At 38.9% G+C, this 22,209-nt stretch overlaps 2 protein-coding genes across 18 annotated transcripts in view; one reads left to right on the top strand and one right to left on the bottom strand.

Moving 5' to 3' along the window:
• Positions 1 to 14,821, bottom strand: part of fndc1 (fibronectin type III domain containing 1) — a 29,740-nt gene extending 14,919 nt beyond the window's left edge. For 2 of the 5 annotated variants that reach the window (XM_020714594.1, XM_020714591.1), the window contains exons 1-9: positions 14,706 to 14,821; positions 7,398 to 7,592; positions 6,300 to 6,368; positions 3,382 to 3,627; positions 3,196 to 3,291; positions 2,984 to 3,101; positions 2,695 to 2,882; positions 1,259 to 1,366; positions 3 to 191 (exon numbers count right to left, since the gene is read on the bottom strand). In XM_020714594.1, the coding sequence (XP_020570253.1) occupies positions 3 to 191; positions 1,259 to 1,366; positions 2,695 to 2,882; positions 2,984 to 3,101; positions 3,196 to 3,291; positions 3,382 to 3,627; positions 6,300 to 6,368; positions 7,398 to 7,592; positions 14,706 to 14,805 (1,309 nt within the window). In that variant the 5' untranslated portion in view covers positions 14,806 to 14,821. The remainder of the gene's footprint in view (positions 1 to 2; positions 192 to 1,258; positions 1,367 to 2,694; positions 2,883 to 2,983; positions 3,102 to 3,195; positions 3,292 to 3,381; positions 3,628 to 6,299; positions 6,369 to 7,397; positions 7,593 to 14,705) is intronic. The other 3 variants (XM_020714592.1, XM_011491600.2, XM_020714593.1) reach the window with 3 other exon arrangements.
• Positions 14,822 to 19,875: 5,054 nt separating this feature from the next.
• Positions 19,876 to 22,209, top strand: part of LOC101155482 (otoferlin) — a 77,322-nt gene continuing 74,988 nt past the window's right edge. For all 13 annotated transcript variants that reach the window (XM_020714482.1, XM_020714489.1, XM_020714490.1 and 10 more), the window contains exon 1: positions 19,876 to 20,186. In XM_020714482.1, coding sequence (XP_020570141.1) covers positions 20,105 to 20,186 — 82 coding nt within the window. In that variant the 5' untranslated portion in view covers positions 19,876 to 20,104. The remainder of the gene's footprint in view (positions 20,187 to 22,209) is intronic.

The following is a 22,209-nucleotide window of genomic DNA, read 5'->3' on the forward strand; positions in this document are numbered from 1 at the left end:
ACACTGTGGCATGGCCACACTGAAGGTCTTGCTCTGGGGACCCATTCCTTTCCTGTTGGTGGCCCTGATCTTGAAAATGTAGCGTTCTCCTGGGGTCAAACCATCTACAGTGGCTGTTGTAGTGCTTCCACTGTAAGTAATGCTTTTCATTCCAAATGGCTTCATTGCAGGCGCATAAGATAAGATGTACTCTGCGTGGAAATAAAAATGTCCAATAAATGAATAAGCTTTTTATTCATAAGGGTCATGTAAACTTCAAAAAATACTAACCAAAATTAGATGATATAAAAATTATATTTAGAATACTTTTTTCACTAGTAGCAGGTTGGCATTAGCATCATTTTTCTCCCTTTCTCTGATTCACAAGGGAATAGCTCCCCCTGACCAGACTCCTAAAGTTGTTCTCTTTTTCCTAACACTAAGATCTCAATTTTATTTCTGATCTTTCCTGTTAGTTTCATCTGTCAAAACATGAATTTTTATTGAAACTCTAGACAGTTTAATACTTGCTAAGTTTGAAAAGGAGAATCTTAAAAGGCAACTTAGGGGTTTGATTTCACCTATGAGGATTCTGATTGATTCATAGAGCTTATAAAGTTTGATCTAAATGTTATTGTTGTGTAGAGCTCACACAATGGGGCCAGTTAGAAACCGCGGCCCAGGACAGGAGAGGCTGGAGAGACCTAGTAGACGCCCTATGCCCCGACAGGGGTGAAGAGGATATAAGCTAAGAGCTCACACAATGCTTCTTTGATTGGAAGCACTGGAAGTTATGCCTATTTCTGTTCAGTTTTTCAAACTGGATGAGCTAATGTTGGGCGTGTGGATGCAGGTAAAGACAGGGAGGTATTGGGATGTTAAAATTGATGTTGAGCCTTGTATCATTAAATCTTCATGGCCACAAAGGTTCCTGTGACACAGAGTGGAAAAATGTAAGAAAACAAATCACTTAGCCTCATTGATTTATGATTTATGTCTGATCTTGTTCTCACTTTGAAGCATTTTGAAAGGTCAGGGTATTTTTATAACTGTTAAACCTTTTTAAAAAAATGATCAATATCTGGAAATTGTACTTGTCCCTTTTGTCAGCACCTTGATGGCCGTTTTATAGTTGACGTGTTTGTAGGTCAGTGGGTCTTCAGGTAAGAAGATTACCTCCACATTGCCCTTATTTGTACAAAAACTTTAAGTTGTTTTGGATTGCTTGATAATTAAATTTGATGTGATGATAGAAAAATAATTTTGCTCTGTTTTGCACCTCTTATTCTTCCATTTGGTTCTTCAGGGGGATCCCATGTTGCAGTAACGACTGTCCCTTTTCCTCTTAGCGGCTTGACCTCAAAGTTTTCAGGTGGTCCAGATGGTGCTGTGAAGGCAGAAGGAAAATGAGAGCTGAAAGATTAGGGTGATGAAAGAGCAGCTGGAACTGACCAACATAAAAAAAAAACAACAATAGGAAAGTTGAGAAAATTGCTCCTTTAAGTGTTTAAAATCAGTTAGGACGCCTGTTCTTGAGTGAAATGTAGCTGCTATACACTGACAGGAACCGGCCTTTGGGAAACTGTATGAAGCTGCAGATGGAGAGCTGATCTGCGAGCCAGGCAGTAAATGCTGGCATTCCAATGAACCACAGCTCAGGAGCTCCTGTGAAAAAAAATATAAGGACTGCTGCCATAACAGAGCTGCAGCCTAATGTAAAAATCAGATGGTTATAGGCGTGAATGTAATGTGGTGAGGAATGAGGAAATAACTATAAAAGGGTTAACAGAAAGAGTTAGGAATTTACATTTTAAGAGGAAAAAATGTTGGGGATTTTTACATATTGTAAGGGAAATTAAGTGTTACAGCTTTCATGACTGTGTACCTTTCAATAATTTTTCTCACCTATTTTGCAGAATATTCATTATTGAGCAACCCTGAGGGTAGGGACACACAGAGCATGTCACATGCGTACTTAATTTTCTTTTTCTACTGTTTACCAGGACATGCCTGTCACCTACAGTCGAAAGAAGCTTGGTGCGAAATGTTAAAGGGGTGCGATTCTTCCAGGCTTATTCTTTCACAGCTCTCTCTATTCCGATATATGAAAGATTTGGTGTCACATAAATCTGGCAGCGCACAAACTGCAACTATTAGATTCTGCTCCAAGATCAATTTTTAAGTGGTTGGCACTTCTGTGAATTAGAATGGGGCACCATCCATATCTTCCACTTTCGGCTTCTCCCATCAGGGGTCGCCACAGCGAACGAGTCGCATGGTAGATTTGGCAATGTTTTACGCCGGATGCCCTTCCTGACGCAACCTTCTCAAACCGGGCTTGGAACCGGCAGAGGTAGAGAAGGGAACAGGGAGCAGCCCGGAGTCGAACCCTGGTTTCACGAACGGAAGGCGCCGCAAACCAGCACGAGCTAAACCGGCTCCCAATGGGGCACCATCCATATGTCACTACTAAATTTGAGTCCCTGATTGGTTCAAGATGGTTTAACTTGCCACACGCGTTCATTGGTGGGATGTTTGTGCATAGAGCAGGAAAACGGTCATAGAAACTAGTGTAGCGACATGTGAACGTGAGGGTTTGGAATGCAGAAGCCTGAAATGCAAGTTTGCATAAACTTTTCATTTGAAGTGGTTGCTCAAAAGTGCATTGCAGAGAGTGGAGTGAACGTAGCTTAAGTGAAAAGAGTGGAGGTATACCTGATTCAGGGGTCCTTTGGAAAACAGAAGCACTCCACGTGCTGTGTTTTTCTCCTTCAGAGATCCGGACAGAGAACTCATACATCCCGTCAGCAGACAGCGTTTCTATCATCACTCTCCTTTGGGAGCTCTCCTGGTACTCCCAGCGTGCTGACTCACCCTTCTCCCTGAACCTGACTGTGTATGACCTGAGTTAAGAGTAAATGAAATATAATTCCTTGTCTTAAATAATCTCTGTCATTTTGACAGATGCATGCACTGACATATATTTTTAAAAAAAAAAGCCCACCTGGATGCCTCAGGGGCAACTTTCCCCATTTCGACAGCAGGGTCAACCCAGGAGATTAGGACTGATTTAGGGGACATGACCCTCACGTTGATGTCCCGGGCTTCATTTATAGGCGGCTCTGGAGAACACACATGCAAACATAAAGCTAAAGCTAGACGTACTGTGTGAACACCAAATGTGCAGCAGTAGGTTCCTTTATTTTATTTTTGTACCTGGTGTTGTTTTGACTGCGACAGCTCTGTTTGGGGGTGCCCTCTGGCCCTGGGCCGTCTGTGCCTGCAGTGACACCACATGAACGGACTCAGATGCTATGAACAGAAAGGGATACCAGGCACAGCCAGGGTTTACACTAAAGTCAGCCTAAAGTCATAAAGAATACTGGAGATGGGGCCTCTTACTTAGTTTTGGTCTGCGGCGATTTCTTTGATCAGCTTGAGGCTTGGTGTTGTGTTGGCGTCTGTGTTCCAGCATCGGGGCCCCTGCAGCAGCTCTTTCTGGCTGTCTGGGCCCCGATGAGGACTGAGGTGCCCGCCTTTGAATCACGCTGCTAGTACCACCTCCCAGGCGAGCCGTTCTGTCCAATTTGGCGTTCCGCCCTGCAGAGGAGTAATTTCTGACACCGGTTTGTGAGGATCTGACTGAACCTGCAGGTCAAAGATAATCAACAGTCAGAGTTCATTCAGGTTCATGATACCTTTAGGACTTCATATTTCACTTAGCATCTGTGAGTTTTTCTGGATCTGCCTTTGGGGCTTGTTGAAACCGACATGGAAAATATTAGCCCATAACCTTTCCACCTATAATAACTGTGCTTATTGCAAAAACAAGGTAATTTATGAAATGTCAAATCCTTAAAAAATTTGCTCTATCTGGTATTGTTCAATATTTCACTCAGAAATTCACAGTTACCGATCCATCAACAATGTCCTTTCCACTTTTCTGCCTGCAGCACTAAATGATATCACTGCTTTTATAACAGAAATCAATCCAGTTTCCTTCAGAACCTCCTGATCTTTTGTTTTTCTTTACCTTCCTTCCTCAGCCTCCCTTGTCTGTTTTTCAGATTAGCTGTCAGGTAAAAATAAGATTCCCTGTTTCCCACGAAAGTCTCAGTCCACATTGGGTCAAACACAAAAGTGATTTTAAAAAGTGAATAATGAAATTCAAGAGCGCTTGAACAGACGTACACACTATTTTGTTTTGCCACAAGCTATACAGTACCTGAAACTCTATCCTGTCCACTAATGCAGCATTTATCGCTCAACAGGAAAGCGCCTACTTTGTTTTTAATCAGTGAACTTCTCATTTTCCTTCCTCTTTCCTTTTATCCTTTAAAAAAATCTGTTTTGCCCAGGTAACCACCACCAGACCATTAAGCCATTAACTCCATAGAGGTCTTAAAGCCTGATTTAACCTGAACACAACTGTCTTTGTCATTTCACCGTCTGGACTTCACAGTCGTCCAATTGATGGGTTTGGAGACCACGGCTGATAGAAAGGCCACTTCACCATCAACTTTATTTTCACAAACAATTGCTAGAGTTAAACTTTTCCTGCAGGCTTGGATTAATATTTCAGCCCTGGCAAGCCAGAGCACAGAAAATCTGGACAGCAAAGAAACCAGCTGTGCTCAAAATGCCCCAATGCTGTAATTCCTTCACTGACTTTACAAGTTATCACTTCATGCTGCACATAATTTAAAATGTTGGTGAGCACACAACTATGTCTTAATAACAGCATGCAGATGGTTTATGATCAAATTAATGAACATTGTGTTTTCCACGTTCAAGTCTTAGTGACAACCTCATTCAGAGCTGCATTTGCTTTTTCGCTCAAATCAGATTTATAGAACCTTTTTTGTTTTTCATGCATCTTCACTGCATGCAACTTCAAAACCAGGATGCCGTGATGGGTTAATTTAGCTGCACCTCAACTTGATCAAATAGTTGTTCCATCTGGTGCTTTCACTTCCCAACAACCGTTCCTTCAGAGTGATGTAAAGCTAATCTTTCAGTCTTAGCTGCAGTTTTTGTGGTTGGTTTTCATTACACAAAATATAAATAATCAAAAGACTGTAAAAACGAAGGAGAAAATGACATGAAATCACTGTACTAAAGCTAGAAAAGGACTGCTTTACATCAATATAGATGAGCCAGTTAAAATGAGCGGCTGCTTGATGAATGACACATTTATTGCTGGGCCGAGCCGTTCAGAAAAAAATGGGTTGTGTTTCTAAAAAGACTTATTCATGGCAAAGGATGGTAATAATGATGTCTGTAATTTTCAATATCTTCTTCTGGGGCTTAGAACAAGTAATTAAAAAGTAGGTGGCTGTTTGGTTTTGGTCACCATAGCAGCTCTGCCTCAGACAAACAAAAGCGTAACCACAGAGCACCGCGGTAGGATATGGTTTTCATTACTGCTTTAAGGGAAGGTTCACCTGCTGGTTCTACTCTTATCAGAGGGAAATTTTAAATGGATTTTCTTAACGATCGGCTACGCCAAGCAATCGGCTTGAATAATTGTCAACAGCATGGACAGGAAAATGTTAGTCTTGTAATAGTGAGTCTTTGCAAAGCTACGTTCACACTGCTCTCAGCAACGTGCATTCAAGTGATCACATTCAATGAAAAGTCTATGTAAACGCAATTTAATGTGGTTTCGAGCTCATGTGTTTAAAAGTCCCATTCACACGTAGCTATACAAGTTTCTACGACTGTTTTTTGTCTTTAGGTACAAAACATGCGGGCACTGAACACACGGTGAAAGTTAAATCAGGAGAGACTTTGACCAATCAGAGACTAGGATTTGACACCAACGTTTGGATGGTATCTCTTTTAATTCAAGGAAGTGCCAAGTGTTTGAAAATTGGTCATGAGGGAGAAATTAGTAATTGCGGTGTGAGCGCGTCCAGAATTGCATGACACCAAGTTGTATATTGGAACAGAGCTATCATCGACATTTTGCACAAGTCTTCTCCGATTGCAGGTGGCGGACATGTGCTAGTATCGTTCAAAAATACAGGTTTGGTACATTTTTGAACGCACGTCGCATCTCCAGTATGAATGTAGCTTAAGGGCTGAGTTTGCAGAAATTCTACAAATGCACAGATAAAAATCAAATTTATTTACACAATGAACAATGTGAGTTTGTTCCTGTCTTATTATTGAACCATTTCTTGAAAACATTTTAATCTAAACCAGCAAAGACCTTAAATGACCCAACAGCAGGTGAAAAGAGAAAATCAGCTCATGAGCCGTACAAAGTTAAGGTTTAAATCTGCTGCTTTTTGGATATGACAGTAGATCAGATTTACCTGCGGATGAGTTCCTGACGGGTGCATTGCCTAGCACAGCAAAGCCATCCAGGTCAACCCAATCAGGGTCTAAAACAAAAAGCAATCTGTCTTAATTGTGTTGTTTGTTGCAATTTTACTTTCAATCTTTAGTCTTCTTTAGTCACAAAGCAGAAAAAGTCTATCTCTGAATGCTCCGATTATTCTTACCATTTTATTTCTTGCTCAAACTCAAGAAAAATGTTCATAATCTGCAGAAAAAGAGTGTGGTGTTATGATGACTGATGCACTCCCCATGCTGATGGGGAACAACTTACAGAGCATGAAGAATTTTTGGAAGAGTAACTCTGAAACTGGCTCAGTTGCCACAGATTAATGACAAACTAAAAGTCAGAAGGCAAGACGTCCGCGGAACGGCAGGCTCAAACCCAGAAACGTTTTATGACCACTCCTAGACACAATGCATGACAATGCTTGACTGAATTGCTTTGCACCACCCTATCCAACACCACAACCACACACTGACATAATAGGTAACCACAACACAGAGAATGGGGTTATAGAACCAAAACAGGGTCTGGAGCAGGGTTTACTCCAGACTTTTAGTCGCTGATGAAGTATGGCTCTAAGATGCCAAAGTTGGAGGCAAATGGAATAATGACAAAAGCAGATTCTGCCGTCTCAACAACACAGCCTGTGCGTGCAATGAGACATTAACATTCACTATGCTCTCACAAGACGAGCAGAAAACTGTTATTAAAGCTACCAGCACCTACAATGTGTGAATTTATGTGTAAATCTAACAATAGAACATTCAATTATAAACCAAATCTCTGGTAACAAACGCTTCAAACATGCACCCATACTTGTTACCTTCCTTCTTACAATCCCACTTGTCACTGGATCTAGAATAACTGCAGAACTCAGATTCGTTGTTGAAATTTAGGCCAGACTTTCAGACACTGAATAACTTCTTCTCCATAGTCCGAGTTTCTTTTTTGGCAGCTCAATCCGAACTCACATTCCTGCTTGGTCTCAGTTGAATCGTAGCATTAAGTGAGCACAGCCAAACACTCCCAGGGTTTTTGCTTTAAGCTTTCCACTTAGTATGTACCTTACCTAAATCCTCCAGCAGATGAGCCCGGCTGTCCCTGCTCACTTTGGAGAAGCGGTGCAGTCTGGTGGGTTTGCTGGAGCTTGTGAAGAAGCGATCAACCGGTCTTCCATCCAGATGAATAGAAGGCTCCCAGATGTCCCTCAAGACCTCATCCAGAGATGTCTGTTTCCCATTTTGTGGCCGCAGGAGTTTGTCTGCTGAAAAACCAATTATGTAAAAATAATTTTTGTTGTATAAAATTTTGTCTATGCAGGGCTAATTTTGCTTTACTTCTGAACTAATTGAGAAAATGTATCCATATTTTGTCTAAATGTAGGGATAAAATCTATGAATTATTAGTCTATCTCATTTTTGGTGGCAAAAAAGTAGTTTATTTTCCCTCCATGGTACACTCCCCTTTTATTTTTAATGTGGCATTTTCTTTCTAATGAAACACATGCCTTTAAATAATTGATAAATGAAGATTTGGTCAAGAACTAACAATGCCTGCCATTGATTTAGATTATTACGGTACAGAAATACTGAAAAAATTGCTACTCTGTGTTTGCATAGAAACCTAAATTAAGCTAATTCAAACAATATAATCTGCTGCAGGTTACAAGAGTGGAAAAACAATGGGAAACAATGATACCAAGTTTAAAAAAATCCAAAATATTGTTTAACCTTTTAAGACTTGAGCTCTTGCTTGGCATGCCTTTTTTATTTGTCGTTGACAGGGTCCCAGTAAAGCAGAATTAACTACTGTGGTGATAAAACCTAAAATGTGATGTCCATGTGGACGCCAGGTCTTAAGAGGTTAAAACAGAACTAGTCAATAGAAATTTAACTTAAAAAAACGTATTTTGGAAGCATAAAGCATGCACAACAATTCCTTATACGTGCGTGTTATTTTATCTAACAAACTGCTAACTAATGTGTAGGAAAATCCTAATTCTTATTTATCATACAACAAAGATTATAGTAATCTTTTGCACAAAAAGGCTGACACTACATTAACACTTTGAATTTGCAAAAGACTAAAAAAATGTTTAAATTCCAAGGACGACACTGAGGTGGAAAAACTGAGCTGCTTCCAGTTCAGCCAGAGGTTGTAATCTCCAAAGAGATTACATAAACCCGTCCTTCTGGTCAGCCATGTCCAAATCCCATTTGGTCATGTTTGGATTCCTCCTGACCAGATCTAAACCATCAAGAAGGAACCCAAGAAGCTCCCTTCAACCGTCCAAATCTGTTCTTTGAGCATTGCAGACTCTGCTCACAACTACAGATGGAGGCTGGAACATATCAGCTTTTGTTTTTAACTGCTTTGTTTTTTAAATAACAGACCCGTGCAACATTTGGATCATTGTGCACACTGACCCAATTCTTCTGTCAGTTTCCAGGAGGGCTTTATCTTTGCTTTACAGCTTTACTCCACAGTCCTTTAAAATACTTCAACTAATTCTACTTTGATAAAAAAAAAATGTGTCTCTTTCCAGCAGATGATGATGACATTAGAACTGACGGTGGAAACTGTTTTTAACACTGGTTTTACATTTAACTACAAACTTCCCCAGAGCACAATGAAGGTCTCAATTCAGTGAGCCAACACGGAAATTTGAAGAGAAAAAGGAGGTTTTATCCATCTGCTGTCTAAACCAGAGCTCTCTAAAGTTTTTTAGGCCATGGACCGGTTTAGCATCAGATGATATTTTCACTGACGTATCTGTACGAGACTAAAAAGTGCATCCAATACTTTTTTAGCTTCCAGTTTCCCGTATCTTTTCAGGGTAAAGTGTACTGTCATTCTTTGTAAAATATTTGCAGCTGCTTTAAACTTTATCTGAACACTAGATTTAGTGCAGGAATCATTAAAATGTGATATAGATTTTTCTTTTATGCGAAAAATTTCAGTGGAAGCTAAAAATTAGACACCAACTTCAGCCTTACCTGACTTTACATATGATGGATAAATACAAAACATACGATACAATGGTCACTAAAACTGGTATTTTCTAAATCTAGGCTAATAAAAAATGTGAATCCACCACTTAATCAACTTTGTATGAGCAACTTTGTTACATTGTAACATTAGACAGTCATGGCTGAATACTATGTATTGTTATTATGGTGTGTAGGAACAACTGTCCAAATAAATCCCTATTTGGAGTAAAGACCCCTTGTTTTGGTCTGTTAAATGAAGTTTTCTTTTATTTTGAAGTCAAAAGCTCTTCTTATGTTTCCTCACAGGCTTTTTTCTGTGAAAAAATGAACTTTCCAAATACGTTTGGCTTTTGTTAACCTTAGCTTCTAGACTTCAACTTTGCTGGTCAGCTGGTTTAAGAAAGCAGCGGATGTAATTTCTAGACACGAGCGAGCGACTTGCATCAAGAATGAGTCGGGGGACAGAATCCAGCAGTTTTCCAAAATAAAACTTCCTTTAGAATCAGCTAAATTGGAAAAAATGTATGTCGTGTTTGCTTTCAGACCACTGCTGGAATCTACTTGGTCCTGTTTGGGTTGCTGGAGCAAACCTGTTTGGGTAAAGGTGAGGTACACCCTGGACTTGTTGGTAGTCCATCAAAGGGCCACACAAAGACAAACAATGTTATACACTCAAATCTAAGTGAGAATTTAGAGTCATCAATTAACTTACAAAGGAGGTTTTTGTACTGTAGGAAGCTGGAGTGCTCCAGAAGCCCACACATGCATAGAGAGAACATTCAAACTCAACGCAGCAAGGAACTGGCTGGGATTTGAACCTTCTCACTGTGCCACTTCACCACTTTTTATCCATCAATATGTGAAAATTAACCCCTATTGAAACCCTAAAATAAAATGTAGTTCTTTTGCAGGCTTATCTGTAATTGCTGCAACACAAACGCTCCCCACCTTGGCTTAGGCGTGCACACGCTCTCTGATGTTTAATCTACAGTAAATTCCATATGGAAACATTCGCATTAGATTTTCCATCATGCTTAGAAGCTCACTGCTGACTTCATCCGTCTGCAGTCTGATCTTGTGCAGGTGGGCTACATGGAGCTTTTGGAGTAGAATCAGCTGCCTGGAAACCACACCGAATAAAGCATTGAAGGGAAACGAAGAACTGCCTAAGATAATCCAGAACAGTAAAAAAAAAAAAGTTTAAGGATATGTTATTTTAAGATAACGGTCAGTTCACAAAAACAAACGACAACCAGGATTGGTGAAATGACGCTGACTGAAACCAGAATGGGGGCTTTTTCCTCATTAAAAAAAAGAGAGAAAAAAGAAGACCACAAAACAAAGAAAAAAATCCTTTTATAAAACCTTCAGTGAAGAGTTGCCTAAAGTGTTAAAAACACTTCCTTTAATCTAATTAAAACAAAAACCTAAAGCAGTTTTGTTGTGAAAAAATCATTTAAAGGCAAACAGAAGCTTCCTCGGATTTCCAGCGTTGGTTCCTGATCGATGGTCTCTCAGGAAGGAAATTGTCTGAATGCAGTAAGTAAAATACTTGGACCCCTTTCATCCACAAAGTTTCAGAACAGTGACATGTGACCACAAACCCACCGCAAAACCATTGACTGTCAGACTTCTCAAAGGGATTGAGTGTAGCCCAAACCATCCGATCTAATTTAAACGTTGAATGGCAACAAATGCTGATTGATTGGGATTTAACCTTAAAAAAGTGTTCTAAACAAGGATATCCTCTAACATAGAGCTGAACCTAAAAAAAAACTAAAAAAAAACGAAATCCCTCATGATTTCAAAAGCCCACGATTAAACATGAGGAATAAATTTGCATCCTTGGCTTTTTTTATGCTTCAAAACATTTGGAAAAGAAATCTCAGTAGAGTATCTTCACTAAATCATTCTCTTACTGTGTTTTCTGCAGGCTCACTTCCAGTTGGAACTGCAGTTTCCCATTTAGAGGCAAATGCCAACCCAACCTCCTGACTCAACAGGTGGTCCTGTCTCCTCAAAGTTTACCTGTGTGAAGTGTTCTCTCATCATTGTCACCACCTCAGCAACATTTCATGAGCGCCTGAGGCTTTCTGGGTAAAAAAAAATCCAAACCTATGTTGTAATTATTCCCTCATTAGAGTAGGGTTGCCTTTGGAGTTACTTTTGCGTTGATCTGAGCTGAATTCACATTTGGCAACACTTCAGTCACCCTTTCCCATTAGATTTACGTTATTACACAAAAACAGATTCTCTATTTAAATACCAGTCTGTGCTGGTCTATTTGGAAATGCATGATCCTAAGGCACATTTTGAGACTCTCTTTGGCCATCGCAGAGCAGTTTGGGAAGCAGCAAATGAGTTTGGTGGTTAGAAAACAACAATCCCACAAGTCAGAAGTGGCTTTTGGTTTGTCTTTGCATGTATAAATCTAAAAGAAATGCCAAAAAAACAACAACATTTGAATCTGAAAAAAAAAGTCATCTGAATTAAAGTGAGAACAACCTAACTGACCCCTGCCAGTTACAAGCATTCATGTGTGTGTGCATGTAAAGACTAGAACAGGAATAAAATGCAGGCAAAGCCCCGCGGTCAAATGACTGTAGTAAAAGTAAAAGTGTCGAGAGAAAAAAAAGAAAACGCTGCATTCATGCACCTGCAGAGGTGATCTGCTTGTACAAGAAAAGGCTCTTGTATCACTGCAGCCTTTGAAAATTCAACTTTAGTCATCCCTGAGGAATTTTCCACCAACAAAAGCGCAACAAAATGCTTTATTCTCAAAACGTCTGCTATCAAGAAGGCAAAAGTTTTACGTCTTCAACATACATGTTAGAAAATTATTCTTTTGAAACTGAAACTTTTTGTTCCTAACTGTTTTCACAAACATCTTCCCACAACTGTTTGGTTTTAGTCATTTTTAAGGATTTATTCTTTAGTTTCCTATAAAAAATTTGTTTTAAATGTTTTTTATTTTTAGTTTTGCTGTTTTACTTTACAGATAATGGTTTTGGAAAGCCGCTGGCTTTTGCAATTTATAATAAACACCGAACACTTACAATTATGAATATTTAGAACCTGAAATTATCAGAAATCTGTGTGATTGGAGTGATTAAAAAAGATCAACAAAAATAAAAAAGACTGTTTAGGTGTTATCTTTTTCTGTTTTTGTTTTGGGGGACTTTTTTATAGAGATAAATAACTCTCACCTCATTTGTGTGAAGCAGAAACTTAATGCAGAAAAAAAAACAGCAAACCATATTCTTTGAAATCGGAAAGCTTTGGGATTTGCTCACAGAAGAAATTTATGACATTTATATTTGCTGTGTTATAAAAAACACAAGTACTGGTTTTTATAGTGAATATTTTCTCAGCTTTAGATTTTCCACTCATGTCTTCTTGAAAAGCAGAACTTTAAGAGTTGTACTTTCAGTAGTCCCAACTTTTTCACTGAAGACTTGTGATATAGAATGTCTTTATTTAGAGATTCCTTTTAGTTCAAGCCTTGAGTAAAAAGAAAAAGAACAACCAAAGAAAAAAACCTTTGCTTTTGGCATCAATCCTATAATCAGCCATTGAAGACCAGCTCTGGTGAAAATTGTGTTTTTTTCTGTTCTTAGCATTTTTCTCATGTGGGAGGACAACTGTGAAGAAAATTTAGCTTATTACTGATGTGAGGTTGGGGGTGAGGGCTGTATGCTAGCGGGAGAGCAAGTAAGCAGACGGACCAGTCCCAACCCAAAATTGTGTTTAATTTGCATATTTACGGCAAAGTTCCTTCATCAGTGAAAGATAACGCACTACAGTGTAAATCATGCTTCGCCTCTGTTCTCAGCATGTTGACCTTTTCTGCGCCGTGACAGGTGTGTTCATGGAGCAGGTGCTGTTCTGTTTTTAATGCTGAAAAGACACATGCAGAAATGACTTCAGCTCAAGAAAGCTGTCACGCTGGTCGGATGGGTGCGGTTACCCCCGTCCAAACGTGACTGTGAGTAAACCTACCTGATATAGTGGAAAATATCAACAATAAAGACATATTCCATGTCTGCAGAAAGTCTGAAAGAAGCTGTTTCGTCTCAGAACACAGACATTTGGTTTATTGAAAGCCTAAACTGCAGCAGGAATATTTCTCACATTCTCACTGTGATCTGCGAAGTCAGTTTTTACTGTTTTCCTTCACTTCTTGTCACAGTTTCAAAGGTCTTTCCAACAAATATTTCATTGTGCACAACTTTTGTTGTGGGCTTTATTTTAATAAGTGATGACATGCGAGTAAGGGGAGTTGATTAGTAACACTCTCCTCACAACACCCAAGAGGACATCATTTGCCTCCACGCTGCTGCTCAAGTGCTGCAGTGGGACCAGGTGTGAAAGCAGAGATTGTTGAAATGATTGAGTACTTTAAGAAGACTCCCCCCAAGGACCGAAACAAATTAACTCAAGGAAAAGATTGCAAAAAAAAGCATTGAACTGATTCAGAGAAGGTATGATCTCATGCCTTCATTTTTACCAAATGAGACAGAGGAATATAGGATCAACTGACATTATGAAGACATACAGATGGAGGAGGAAAAGTCTGCATGAGATCTTTGAACTCAGCCAAAATGATCTCTCCTTTTCCAGGACTTTTGAGGTTTTATGGTACTTTTTTTATTATTTCTGAACTGTGTGGAGAATGCGATATTCCCTCACTGAAAATGGGTTTGACAGAGTTTCAGAAATGAAAAAAATATATGTACTGAGCTGGTCTGCAGTCTATTTGTCAATAAAATGCTCAACATAAACCAGTGAAATCGCACTGCCTGCATGGAAATATTTCTAAACATGCATCCACATACGGATTTCTATTTACAACAGTCAAAATCCTTTAGCTTGACTCTTATTCCAAGCTTTTTCCCCAGTCTGGCTGAATGCATGGATGGTGTGAAGGCAGATGAAAAGTCAGACAAAAGCCCCTTTAACTGAATTTCAGGAGCAGGTCATTAATCACCACTTTAGGCCACATTAGTCATCAGTTTGGCTCAAAGGCACCAAAAGGAAAATGTTCTCTTATTGCATTTTTCGGGACAAATAAGCTGAAAGTTGTCATCATCTTTTTCTGTAATTAATTATAGCGTGAATAACTGCAGTCCCGCATCCTTTCTCCACAAAGTCCCACTGGTCAACTGTTAGACCCCTTTTAGTTTGGCAAAGTAAATCTCATAAAGCAAAAAAATACACACTTTGCTATTATCTCTTTGAAAACAAAAGTTTCACTGTTACCATGTTTGAACAGCGAATTTCATGTAAATGTGCTCAATGTTCCTGCAGAACACAGGTTAAAGGTACCACCACTCTAAAATCTTTAGAAAAAGGAATAAACACCTGAGAAAAAAAGCAAAAACGTGCACCTGTTGTTAAAAGGTGACGAGCATTACCTGTCCATCCACATCCTGGGGCGCAAAATGTGAGGAACAGCACCAAAAGCGTCCTGCTTGCGGCTAAAACCATGGTGCAAGTGAAGCAGTGCTGCTGTGGAGCTGCAAAAACAGCTGGATGCGGAGGGCTGGGTCTGGACCACCAGCCCTCCCTGCAACACCCCCCTGCCTGTACCCCCTCCCAAAAATATGTTTGTTTTTTATATTTCAGGTCAGAAAAATACAGTTTTTTAAATTCTCATTTGTTTTTTTAAGTAACTTTAGTTCGGCAGGTATGATTGAGAGTGTAGCCAGGTGACACTTTAGATTTATTTATTTAGGTGTTTTTAAGACTAACATATAAGTGAAGGACATATCTTTACATTTTTTGTTTAAAAAAAAGCATTTTTTTTTACTTGTATGTTTGTAGACATTTACAACTGTCTTGGTCTCTGCTTCAACTGAGTCCACGTGTTTCCAGTCGTTCAACTGCAAAACATTTGCACCACTAGAGGGCGCCCCAAGACCTCCTTGAATGTTTTTCATGCATGCAAAATTCAAAATCACAGTTAAAATTGTCCATGGTAAACGTTAATGTATTTTCATGCACATTAATATATGTCTTTCTTGTCTTTGGTAATATTTCTTTTGTGTTTCATAGATTGTAAATAGATAATCCACAAGACCTGCATTAATGTAAAAAATGTAAAAAACAAAAATGAACATATTTTTCAGAATGAAGACAGTATTTTATCATTTTTATGTAACCATATGATAAAACCCCATGGGTTTTATAATAACATAAAAATGATTATTCTTATTGGTGTGAGAATTTTAATTCTGTCCAACAACACCCTCTTTTGGTCAAATTCTGCTTTGTTGCTTCTTTTTGTTTTGTGTTTTTAGCCATTTTTATTCCTCTATTTGCAATTCTCTGTAATGGCATAGTAAAAGATTTAAAGAAAAACTTTGTTTTAATCAGAGCCACAAAGTGACATACAAAACTGGCAAAAAAAATCCTTTTTTTATTGTTAATGTTGCACAAAGATAATAAAGATAAAAATGAAAATTCAGTGAAAGTATTTCTTCATTTGCATCTACGGGTGTATTGTTTCTCCACAGTGTATGAAAAATGACCTTATATTCATTTTACTGCATAGAATTTTTTCATGAGCTTGTTGTTGGCACATTGTCTTTATGATGCTCCTATTTTAGTGTGCCAAAACATAAACAAGGTAAAGGAGAAATATTACAGAGGGGTTTACCATCTATTTATTATCCATACTTACTTTTAGACACGTCCGAAAATTAGTTAACGCTAATTACACTTTTACATCATCAGTAAAAAATTAATTTAGAAGCAGTGTTCTGCTGGACAAATCCTCTGCAAGTGTCAACATGTTTCTTTAAGTTTGGGTTTTTCTTTAGCCGTGGTGTTTTATTCTTTCTTGATAAAGTTCACATCACAGCATTTCTAGGAGTTCACACAGCCAGGAAAGGGAAAACCTCCGCCCACTGTTAGACAACAAAACCTGCACCATGTTTAATTTTGCAATAACAACAGCTAAACTTATAAAGAAAGTAGGCCTTTGACTTGTTTGAAATGGATTAGAGAACAATTATAAAGTCCCACTCTCATCATTTCTTGATCTATTGCAAAAGAAATGTATTTTAAATCATACAGTTAAAGTCCTGTAAACAAGGAAAACAAATAAAACAAACAACTTAAATCATTACAACCAAAAGGTACACAAAGAAATCCAAATCCTTTCCACATCCTATGTCCAACTCCTAAACAGGAAGTGAAGGCCTTGGCCACCATTTTGGTATTTGGGCACCAGGAAGAGAAGTAGAGAAACATGACCAAATCAAACAAGTCTTAAACATTTGGTGGTTGTGTTTTACATACATGATGTGTCTAAAAGTGATGAGCTATGACAGACAGGTGACAAGTAGATACAACTACTTTGTCACAGTGTTCCATCATAAATGTCGTCCATAATCAGTATGCCACTTGTTAAAAACACCAAAAAGACCATTTTTGTATTGAGTGGGTCTTTAAATATCTGCAGTTTTGGTGAAAAGAGTCAATAGTGAATAAGAAAAATGCCTGTGAAACATTCTGGTGGAGGGGTGATAATAGATTTTCTTTGTAGCAACAGGATTTTAAGGTTTTGCGCGCAATTTATGTAAAATAATTAAATACTTGAAATTAATTTAACAGTGGGCTATATACTATGAAAGTTAAATTTTTTTAATGGATTTATGGAAATGATTACACTTTTTGCTGATATTCTATTTTTTTAAAGGGTCTATAAATAAGGATGTGTCCTCAAAACCTACATTTTTAGGAATTCATTACAGATAAGGAATTTATCTGGTTTTATTTAAACACTGAAAGTGTTTCAGCATACCTACTACTGACTGTAGAAATAATTTTCTACATTTTTTGACAAAATACTGTCGTCCCTCCAGATGTTTGTCTCTGCTAATAAGCAAAAATGTTGTCCCAGATTCTAACCCACATGCAAACACACCCCGTCAAAGACAAAATAGGCTCTTCAGGTGGGACTTTAGTCACCTTAGTACACAAAGCATCTAGTTATATTCCAGCCAGAAGGTTGTTTGTGACAGTTGCTGCTCATCGCCCCGAGTGCAAACACGAGACTCAGAGGAAACAGGTCATCTGCACTGAATTTCTGCCACACAAGAGCACCCAATGTCCAGCAAAGATTTGTTTTAACGCTCTCATTCCATCACCATCCAACTCCATCATTTTTGTTTGTCTTTTTAAACCATCAACTGCAACTGTCAGGATATGCTAACATCTAACTTTATGAGCTTTTCTTTTCTTGTTTTTGTCAGACAGCATTCTTCAAGTCTTACTTACTGCATTTTTCTTCTGCAGAGGCGATGAAACAGCAAACAGCTTTTTTTTCCACGCTGAATTCCTGAGAGCTTGGAGGGGGTTAATTAGCTTTCTTAGACCATGCCAACACCAGGGAGGTTTAATAAACAGAAACGAAAAGAGCTAAGAGGGAAAGCTTTCTCTTTTATGTTCTTGTTTGTCATTTATGCATAGACATTGCTTTCAAAGTGTCACATTATTGCACTTTGTTGTCTTATTTGCTTGTCTTAGACTGATTTTCAGAGTTTATCTGCGACAGCTGAGACTTGGAAGGAGAAAAGAAGCCCTTCATCTGTATGTTTTCACACTTGCAAACTTTTACTTTAGTTCATTAAATAATCAATAATTTATATATGTAAATTATATGATCTTTATAGTAAAGCAGGGAAGAAAAGGTTTTGTTTTCACCTAATGTTTTTTTAAAATCACAAACTGACTTAAATTTATTTCGCACCAATACCTGGAGAAAGCTGAGCTTTTATACTTGTAAGATGGTCTTTGTGAAAAAAAAAATGCTGGATCTCCAGTCATCTTCCTCATTGGAGACATTGACTCCAGGGACAATATCCATTAACCAGAGGAAGATAACGTTGATCTGACCTCTGAGAGTCACCCTAATGTCTTACATCGGGGCAAAATGAGTTAGTTGCCTGGCAACCATACTGTACTCAGTGTTAAGGAGTTGTATTCATGTCGGCTCTGTAAAAAAAAAAAAAAACATACACAAAAAAAGAAATGGGATTGGGGGGAAATTGCATTGATGGATTTGGGAAAAAATACCCTCACCGGGCACTCTAATAGGTGCACCTTGCTAGTACTGGGTTGAACCCCCTTTTGCTTTCAGAAACTGCCTTTATCCTTGGTGGCATAAATTCAACAAGGTACTGGAAATATTCCTCAGAGAGTTTGGTCCATATTGACATGATAGCCTCACACAGCTGAGACAGATTTATTTGGCTGCACATCCATGTTGCCAATCTCCTATTCCACTACATCCCAAAGATGATCTATTGGGTTGAGATCTGGTAACTTTGGAGGTCCACTGAAGTCATTGTCATGTTCAAGAAACCAGCCTGAGATGATTCCAGCTTTACGACATGGCACCTTATCTTACTGGAAGTAGCCATCAGAAGATGGTACACTGTGGTCAGAAAGGGGTGGACATGGTCAGCAACAATACTCAGGTAGGCTGTGACGTTGTAACCATGCTCGATTGGTGCTACGGTGCCCAAAGTGTGCCAAGAAAAAAATTCCCCACACACTACTTCACCACAACCAGCCTGAACCATTGATACAAGGCGGGATGGATCCATGCTTTTAAATTCTGACCCTATGTCAGGGCAGAAATATAGACTCATCAGACCAGGCAAGGTTTTTCCAATCTTATGTTGTCCAATTTTGGTGAGCCTGCGGGAATTGTAGCCTCAATTTCCTGTTCTTAGTTGTGGTGTGTTCTTCTGCTGCTGTAGATGTTCAGCCAAAATGTTGGACATGTTTTGAGTTCAGAGATGCTTTTCTGCAGACCTCGGTTGTAACCAGTGGTTGAGTTCCTGTTGCCTTTCTATCAGCTGGAACCAGTCTGGCCTCTGGCATCAACAAGGCATTTCCACCCACAGAACTGCAGTTCACTGAATACTTTCTCTCTTTTGGACCATTTTATGTAAACTCTAGAAATGGTTTTGTGTGAAAATCCCAGTAGATCAGCAGTTTCTGAAATACCAGCACATCTGGCACAAACAAGCATGCCACATTCAAAGCCACTTAAATCACCTTACTGCCCCATTCTGATGCTCGGTTTATTTTTATTTTTATTATTATTATTTTTTTGTTTTTTTTAATGCTCGGTTTAAACTGCAGCGGACCATGTCTGCATACATAAATGCATTAAGTTGCTGCTAAGTGATTGGCTGATTAGAAATTAAGAAGCAATTGGACAGGTGTGCCTATAAAGAGGCCAGTGAGTGTATACTAAACTACAATCTTGTATTCCATTCTAAATAAAAAGAAAAATTGCACTTATGTAATTTCTCACAGAAAAAGAAAAACTTAAGAATCTTGTGGTTATTTTGAAATTTTAATCAACAAGCCCTCATGAAGGAGAAAAATGGATGAAAACAGCAACAAAAAAGGTGGAAAATATTCTTCCCATGTCCTCATTTATTTGTAATAAAGGCATCCAGCATCCTCCCCCAGCAGCTAAAGCCCACCCCCACCCACCCTTCCTGCGCAAGTGGCACAGGCGGCTTGGAGATGAGATTCAACCGGAGCACAAACGCGCCAAGTATGAGGAAACGTTAACAGGAGCCCAGATTCATCCACTTCTTTGTTTTTTTTATCGAACTATTGATGCTTCCCGCGGAGAAAACGGGTTTGGGATCCATTGAATCCAAACCCTGATTGCACCAATTCGGTTCAAGTTTTTATTTTTTGTTTCTTGTTTTTACTTCAGAGAGGAGTAAAATCCTCCCCCGCTCCCAGCGGGACGATGATGGCTCTCGTGGTTCACCTGAAGAAGGTGTCTCACCTTCGGGGGAAAGGTGACAGGATTGCCAAAGTTTCATTCAGAGGTAGGAGATTTTTTTGTGGTAAACTTTGGGCTTTAAAGACGATTTAGATGCGAAACAGGTTTTTCTGTGTCAAGCTGTTAAAAGCTGTTATCTGGCCTGCATGGAAAAGTTGCATGGAAACTGTTACTAATTGATTCATTTTTGCGACAAAATTAAAATCACATTTTTAGGGCCCGAGCACGGAGTGCAAGGACCCTATTGTATCTGTTAGGTTTATTATTATTATTATTATTTTTCTTCTGCCGGAAGAATCGCATTTTTGAGGCCTTTAACATACCCCAAAACTCACCAAATTTGGCACACACATCAGGGGTCGCGAAAAATTTCGTATTTTATGAGAAATTGGCATGGGTGCGCAAAAATGGCTCGACAGCGCCACCTACACTGACTTTTGTCCCGACGCCCCGCATACGCTTTAACGTACAAGCTTGATTTTTTCAGGGCATGTTCATCAGATGGAAACCTACAAAAAAGTCTGTAGGTACCAAGCTGTCAGTCGCACAGGAAGTCTGCTATATTGATGTCAATATGTCATTTTTGCTCTATTTTGGACATTTGCAGGCCTCCTTCTAGAACGAACTCCTCCTAGAGATTTGTGAATAATGACTCCAAACTTTGGTTTTGTAAACTAGACACATGTCCGATGTTAAATTGCAAAGCTTTTAAGTTTTTACAGAAGTTTGTGACCGTGGCGGCGCGTAGAAATTCGACGTTGTTTCGAAAACACGCCATGAAAAGAAAAATGGCCATAACTCAGCCATGCATAATCCAATGTGATCAAAAATTGATATGCATGATTGTAGTCTGACTCTGAACACATCTGCAGTGAAAGAATCTGGAAAAAGTGTAGCGCCACCTGCTGGCAAGAGGAAATGACATGTTTGACTTGGAGCATCACTGCTCCGAGTAGGATGAGCCGACACACCTGAAAATGACGTCCACCTGTTGAAAAGCCATTGAAGTTTACTCTGACAAAAAACCATAACTTTCAATGCGGGGGTGTGGTCGTGACAGAGCGGCAAAGTTGGGCATCTCGCTATGCACACAAAAGTTGCTCTCACGTGCACATTCCTTGTCCAATCTCACTGAAATTCAATGGATATGATGAAGCTTCTATTCTGAACCCATGGATATGACAATCTTGGACGAGCTCTATAGCGCCACCTAGTTATTGCATTGGGCACATTCTGCCCTGTATTTTCTCTTTGCTTTGTCCGATGTGCATGAAATTAAAACTGGAGATACTCAGAAGGGTCCTCTCTCATCATGTAAAGTTTCATGGGTGTACACCTGACGGTGCCTGCGAAACAGGAAGTGGTCGATTATGTGCACCCAAATAATAGAAATTTATTATAAATCAGCCGTTTGTCTCAGGAAGCTGAGATTTCAGAATTAGATGCCTTTAATAACCTCCAGCTTTGATATGTAACACTATAGGGTCTACGAGAAACTTCATCACTTGATTTTTTTAATGAAATTTTGGACTGAACAAAGATTTTTAGCATAAATTCTGTTTAGGTTATCAGCACCAAGAATTCAACTTTCATAGGCATTTATGTGCTACTGCTTCCTAAAAAAATTCAGAATGATTGAAGTTACAGGTGACATCTTAGAGAGCATTACATCCAAAAAGGTCCGAAAACGTCTTTTTAGGCAAAACTACAAACACCTATTTTTTTTCATAACTTAATCATCATATATCAACACCATTTATTTTTTCAAATGTAGGGATCTGTGTTTGCTGCCTTCCATATTTTTTTCAGAAGTCCAGGTGAAACAGATGATTTTAAAAAAATCCTGATTCATCCCAAAACCTGTGCTTTTTCCGTCTGGACTCCAAACAAGTGTGTTTTAAAATTACTTATGCTTCAAATATCCACACCAAGTTTCACACGCATATAGCTGAACATGTCTAAATGCTTCTTGAATATTCTTTACAGATATAAAATGAACTGGTCAACTGTAGGATGTCATTTCCTCTTACATGCTTAAGTCTTTTCCTCATGCTGCAGCCTGCTCCTCA

Source organism: Oryzias latipes, chromosome 24 (assembly GCF_002234675.1).
Source record: "Oryzias latipes chromosome 24, ASM223467v1".
Taxonomy (NCBI): domain Eukaryota; kingdom Metazoa; phylum Chordata; class Actinopteri; order Beloniformes; family Adrianichthyidae; genus Oryzias; species Oryzias latipes.